The following is a 6373-nucleotide window of genomic DNA, read 5'->3' as shown; positions in this document are numbered from 1 at the left end:
TTATTACATACTTATGCTTATATATTCCTGGATGGTCAAGATCCTCAGAGCCCGGGCCTTCGGCTGATGCTGTGCAAGGCACGGTCCATGGTCAATAAGGCCCCCCTAATACATGATCTTATTCAGGGGGGTGCCGCAGACCTTATGGGCTTTACAGGTTGGGCACTGAAGGGGGCGTGCCCCTTGTTGAAATGTGCCCACCAGGTTTCCAAGCATTCCATCAGCCGAGGATAGGGGTTGTTCCTCTGCCCTGGTCCTGTTAGATCTCTCAGCGGCTTTTGATACCATCGACCATGGTATCCTGCTGCACCGGTTGGAGAGTTTGGGAGTGGGAGGCACCGTTTATCGGTGGTTCTCCTTCTATCTCTCTGACCGGTCGCAGATGGTGTTGACAGGAGGGCAGAGATCGACCGCGAGGCGCCTTACTTGTGGGGTGCCTCAGGGGTCGATTCTCTCTCCTCTCCTGTTCAACATCTAAATGAAGCCGTTGGGCGAGGTCATCAGTGGCTTTGGGGTGAGTTACCAGCTGTACGCTGACGATACGCAGCTGTACTTTTCCACCCCGGGCCACCCCAACGAAGCTGTCGAAGTGCTATACCGGTGCCTGGAAGCCATACGGGTCTGGATGGGGAGAAACAGACTCAAGCTCAATCCCTCCAAGATGGAGTGGCTGTGGATGCTGGCACCCCGGTACAGTCAGCTGCAACCGCAGCTGACTGTTGGGGGCGAGTCATTGGCCCCAACAGAAAGGGTGCGCAACTTGGGCGTTCTCCTGGATGGACGGCTGTCGTTTGAAGACCATTTGGCGGCCGTCTCCAGGAGAGCTTTTTACCAGGTCCGCCTGGTTCACCAGTTGCGCCCCTTCCTTGACCGGGATGCCTTATGCACGGTCACTCACGCTCTTGTCACTTCTCGTCTGGATTATTGCAATGCTCTCTACATGGGGCTACCCCTGAAGTGCACTCGGAGGCTTCAGTTAGTTCAGAATGCGGCTGCGATTGAGGGAGCCACACGTTGCTCCCGTATAACACCGCTCCTGCGCAGTCTGCACTGGCTACCTGTGGTCTTTCGGGTGTGCTTCAAGGTGTTGGTTACCACCTTTAAAGCGCTCGATGGCTTAGGGCCCGGGTACTTACGGGACCGCCTGCTGTTACCTTAGGCCTCCCACCGACCCGTACGCTCACACAGAGAGGGTCTTCTCAGGGTGCCGTCCGCCAAGCAATGTCGGCTGGTGGCCCCCAGGGGAAGGGCCTTCTCTGTTGGAGCACCTACCCTCTGGAACAAACTTCCCCCTGGTTTGCGTCAATTACCTGACCTTCGGACCTTTTGCCGTGAATTGAAAACGGACTTGTTTATCCAAGCGGGACTGGCTTAATTTTTTAAACTTTTTGAATTTTAATAATTTTAATTGGGGTATTTTATGAATTTTATGGGTCAAATTTGACGGTTTTAAATTTTCGGCCATTTATAGAATATGTTATTTTAACTTTTGTTTTAATTTGTATATTGTACTGTTTTTAATCTGGCTGTACACCGCCCTGAGTCCTTCGGGAGAAGGGCGGTATAAAAATCTAAATAATAAATAAGATAAATAAAAACAAGGTTTAATGCCTGAAGACGAAAGGAATCAGTTCTTAATTTCTAATCCTTATTTGACATAAAATTGAACAAGTTTTCAGCTGAGAAATATTTAGACAACACTCAGGATCTCAGCCTTCTCCCATAAATCACAGTCATACAATAATCTCAGCCCATTATGTTACTTGACTAAAGATACTGAAACCAACCGAACCCACTGGGCTTGTAATTCAGTTACACCCCAAAACACACAGAAGGCAATATTAAAATAAACCAAATTAACCTGTAGCCTGAATGCACCTGCTGGAAGGTTTATGAATCTGGTTATAGTATGTTGGGTGAATAGGTCAAGAGGTACCTAAGCCACACCAGCAGCTTTTTCCTTCTTTTTCCTCTACAGAATTTCTAAGAATTGTAGAAAATCGCCTTAAGAAATCGCAGAACAGGAGACAAGGGAATAAGAATGAGTACTCTGGGTTAAATAAAATAGGATAAAAGGGAGAGAAGAAGATGCTACCATATTTTCCAGAAGAAACACAATCATAGGTTATACAGGAAAGCGCCTCCTCAAATATGCCGTTACACAGTTTTCCCATGATATGAATACAGGTAGTCCTCGACTTACAACAGTTCATTTAGTGACCAAAGTTACAACGGCATTGAAAAAAGTGACTTATGACCATTTTTCACACTTACAATCATTGCAGCATCCCCATGGTCATGTGATCAGAATTCAGACACTTGGAAACTGATTCACATTTGTGTCTGTTGCAGTGTCTCGGGATCATGTGATCACCTTCTGACAAGTAGGTAAGTTAACGGGAAAGTCAGATTCACTTAACAACCGTGTTACAAATTTTAACAATTGCATTAATTCACTTAACAACTGTGGTAAGAAAAGTCATAAAATGGAGTAAGATTCACTTAACAAATGTCTCACTTAGCAACAACATTTTTGGGCTCAATTGTGGTCGTACAACTGTAGTTTTGAGTTCCCTCCAGATCCACAGTTCTGGGGTGAAAAAAACATGTTTTGAAGTCTGGCATCTCTGCCACATAATTTTATCAGGGCTTCATCAGACCCTAATATTTCTGGCCTGTATTTACCAAATGGGTGAACTGAGGGAGCTCCACGATTCTCATTGTACCTATGTTGTGCGGTGTCAATAAGTTATTGTTATTTGGTAAAGAGAATAATGAACGCCAAACGTTGGGGGCCTAAATCCCAAAGGCTTTTTAAATAATAATAATAATAATAATAATAATAATAATAATAATAATAATAATAATAATAATAATAATAATAATAATAATAATAATAATAATAATAATAATAGATTTTTTACTCGGAGCTGTAAGGAAGCGGCAACCAAAAAGTGCTTAGGAGTTTCGGGAAGAAAGGAAAGCTGCCGCAACACTTCCTTTAATGGGGTGGGCAATCCGAAAGAGAGCGGTGGGGGGCTGGGGATGCTTCAAAAACTTCGGTGCCGAGAAAGGAGCGGCAGGAAGCCGAAAAGCCGCCGATTGAGACCAATCCAGCCGCTCCCCACTTCGCGCAGTCTGAAGGCGGCGGCGCTGAGGAAGAGGGGGGAGGCGGTGGGTTTTTTCCCCCTGTTGTTCATGGCTTGGCAGGCGAGGGGGCGGCAGGAAGAAAACCCACCGGCATGCAAGCCGGCTCGATCTCGTCTCGCCCTGAAAGGCGGAGGCGGCAAGCACGGGGAGGGGCCTGGGCAGGCTCAACGACCATAAATGGCGCCCATCCGGCTGCTCGTCCGCAAAGCAGCACGAGCAGCGGCGGCACCCGGGCGCTGCAGAGCCGGCATCGTGGTCGCGTGGCGCGCGGCGGCGGCAGCAGCAGCAGCGGGCAGAATGAAAGGGCCGTCGGTCGGGCCGGCGTCGGAGGTGATCCGCGAGGGCGAGCTGGAGAAGCGCAGCGACAGCCTCTTCCAGCTGTGGAAGAAGAAGCAGGTGGTGCTGAGCAAGGAGAGCCTGAGCCTCTTCTCGCCCGAGGGAAGCGGCGGCGGCGGCGGCGGCAGGGCCCGCGCCAAAGAGCTGCGCTTCGGCTCCATCCAGAAGGTGGACTGCGTGGAGCGCACCGGCAAGTACGTCTACTTCACCATCGTCACCACGGACCGCAAGGAGATCGACTTTCGGTGCCCGGGCGAGAGCTGCTGGAACGCCTCCATCACCATGGCGCTCATCGACTTCCAGAACAAGCGCGCCATCCAGGACTTCAAGAGCCGGCAGGAGGCCGTCGAGCAGGCGGCGGCGGGTAGTCGCGACCGGCGCTTGGCTCGGGCGCCCTGAACCCCGCGCCCGCCTAGTCCCCCGCGAACCAGCCTAGCCGAGGTGAGCGATCGCCGCTGTTTTGACCTCTAGTGTAGGTTACGCTTCTGATCCTCGGTCTCAACTTCTTTCTTCCTCTTCGTTCCTCATCGGAGAATGTTGAAATGAAGCTTCAACAACGTGTTTAAAATAAAAGTTAGGCAGTTGCTGTTCTTTTTGAGCTTTGGGAAAGCAATGCTCTTTTCCTCTATTGTGGGAGCCGAGACTCATAAGTATTTATATTAAAGGACTTGCGAAAGTTTGCTCTACATTTGTCTTGGGGTTCAGTCCAGATTTTTGAGAGCTATATAAGGAAAACGTTAGCGAAGAGGGGAAGTTCATAACAATAGTAACGAATTGACTTAACTATAGCTGTACAATACATACCCAAGATGCACAAAACATGAGACACAAAGGGTAATTCTGAGCAGGTTCCTAGCTAGAAAGCAGCTTGCCTCAAAAGAGTTCATTCATTGGAATAGAGACTGCAACATATTTGAGATTCAAGTGACAGGAACCGGAGACAGCTGCAGAGGAAGCACAGTTTGAAATCTGCTGTGTTGCAGGATTTCTGTCAAAAGGAGCTGCTTGTTTTTGCCTCTCCAGAACTTGTGCCTGAGTCTCACTCCCTGAAGGAGCAGGGAAGAAATAGCCCAGTCTCTGTTAATCAGGGGGTTGCTTTTCTTGGTTTACTGAGACTGAAGCCAGGAGATACTGGCTTTAATGTTGCTCAGAGAGCTGATGGTACAGGCAAAATTGTCCTTTTTGTGCATTCAGTCTGTGCCTTTCAAATAGCAAATTTAATTCCTATATTTTTTTTAATCTTTCTAAGGTTTATTTTAAAAATGCAAGAGGGGACATATATAGCCCTCTTTTTTAACAACCTTTCTGCCTAGTGCTACATTTTTGCACAATGATGCCTAGTCATTGGGAGACTTGAAATGATTCCAATAAGTTACTCTGCATTTGCTTATTGGAAAGTTCAGTGCAATTTCCGCCAGCAGCCTTAATCTCTGTGGGGTTCGTGAAAGCTCTTAAGCCCAAACTTGGTATTGGTTGCTACTAAAGAAGTCTGTATGGGATTGCCATAGTAGTTACTTAGAAGTAAATTTTATTGGGCTCAATAATGCTGACTGTGATGAATATGTACTGTGTGATATTGCACTGCTTGGTTTTCAGATGCAGACTTTTAAGATCTGTTCCTATTCATAGTTTCGAGTAGGTTGAAGTAGTACTAGTGAATTCATTCTTGAGTGAAAATGAATGTCTAAACACTTTAAGAGCCCAGTGCAATATATTGCTTGTGCTTGTCATCAGTTACTGTATTAATAAACCCTAGTCAGACATTAGATTAAAAAAAGCAGAGAAATAACCACTGTTTTGCATTTTTCCTGTATCCCTAACAGTTTTCTTTTCTTTTTCTTTCAACAGATTATACATCTGGATAACAAATACATTTGTCTTGGACTGAACCAAGACAGGATACCAATGAAGGAAAACAAAGGATGCTACTATACCTAGATTTTTTCCAGGTGTGATCAGAGGGCTAAGCAAAGAGGCCAAGCTTTATAAACCAAAGAACTTTTTTTTAAAATAAGAAAAAAGACTTAAGGCAAAGAGTCAGGCTGTATGTCCAAGACACCCAACTTTGCATTAAAAAAAAAGATTGTTTTTCTATTTATGAGATGCAAGTAACATGTAACACCTGTAGGTGTGAAACCATTTAAATTATTTGTAATATCTATATTTGTATTTATTTTGATAAACATTTGTCTTAAATTGCTTTCAGCATTTGAATATGTCCATTCCAAATAAAATGCTTTTTTTATTGTATTTTTGCTGTGTAGCGTTCCCTTTCTTAGGAGTGAAAACCTGTGTTCTACATGTAACTTACACTGAGGGCCTACAAAAAAAAATACAAGTGATTAACCCCTTGTAAGGGGAAGGGGGCGGGGGGGGTCATGTGCGTGCGTGCCCACACCCATAATTCTGTGCATCCCACCACCGCGCATGCACATGTGACTCTTTCCCCCCCCCCCGACACGTGATGGTCCGATAGGCCCATTCTTCTCTCTTACCTGTCTCCAGAATCTCTATGAGTCTGGGAGGGTGGAAAATGGCCTTCCCCATTTTCCCGGAGGCCAGAAACTGCCCGTTTACCAACTTCCGGTTGGACAGGAAGTGACTATTTTGCTGTCCCCAGCCTCCAGACTACTAGAGAGGCTTGGGGGGGTGGGGGTTGGGAACAGCAAAAAATGCCATTTCCTGTCCAACTGGATGTTGGTAAACGGGCCGTTTCTGGCCTCTGGAGGGCCTGGGGAGGGGTGGGAAAGGCAGTTTTCCACTCCCCCAGACTCCTGGAGAGGCTCTGGACCCAGGTAAGAGAGAAAAACGGGCCTTCCCCAACACCACCAGGCCCTCTGGACACAGGAAACAGCCTGTTTCCCTACTTCTGGTGGGCCCAGAAGGC

The 6373-nt window shown here is 46.8% G+C and overlaps 1 protein-coding gene across 1 annotated transcript; it reads left to right on the top strand.

Moving 5' to 3' along the window:
* Positions 1-3312: 3312 nt before the first annotated feature.
* LOC131189015 (pleckstrin homology-like domain family A member 2) lies at positions 3313-5736 on the top strand. Its single transcript, XM_058164826.1, has 2 exons — positions 3313-3927; positions 5335-5736. Exon 1 carries the CDS (start codon positions 3328-3330, stop codon positions 3883-3885), a length of 558 nt encoding a protein of 185 aa, XP_058020809.1. The 5' UTR covers positions 3313-3327; the 3' UTR covers positions 3886-3927; positions 5335-5736.
* The last annotated feature ends 637 nt before the right edge of the window (positions 5737-6373 follow it).

The sequence above is a fragment of the Ahaetulla prasina genome, chromosome 1, assembly GCF_028640845.1.
Source record: "Ahaetulla prasina isolate Xishuangbanna chromosome 1, ASM2864084v1, whole genome shotgun sequence".
NCBI classification, from domain to species: domain Eukaryota; kingdom Metazoa; phylum Chordata; class Lepidosauria; order Squamata; family Colubridae; genus Ahaetulla; species Ahaetulla prasina.
The sequence above is the reverse complement of the archived record's forward strand: the minus strand, read 5'-3'. Positions and strand labels throughout refer to the sequence as shown.

What these genes read in the sequence shown, in the direction of transcription:
- LOC131189015 (XM_058164826.1), top strand. Translation starts at nt 3,328, where the DNA reads ATGGCGCCCATCCGGCTGCTCGTCCGCAAAGCAGCACGAGCAGCGGCG.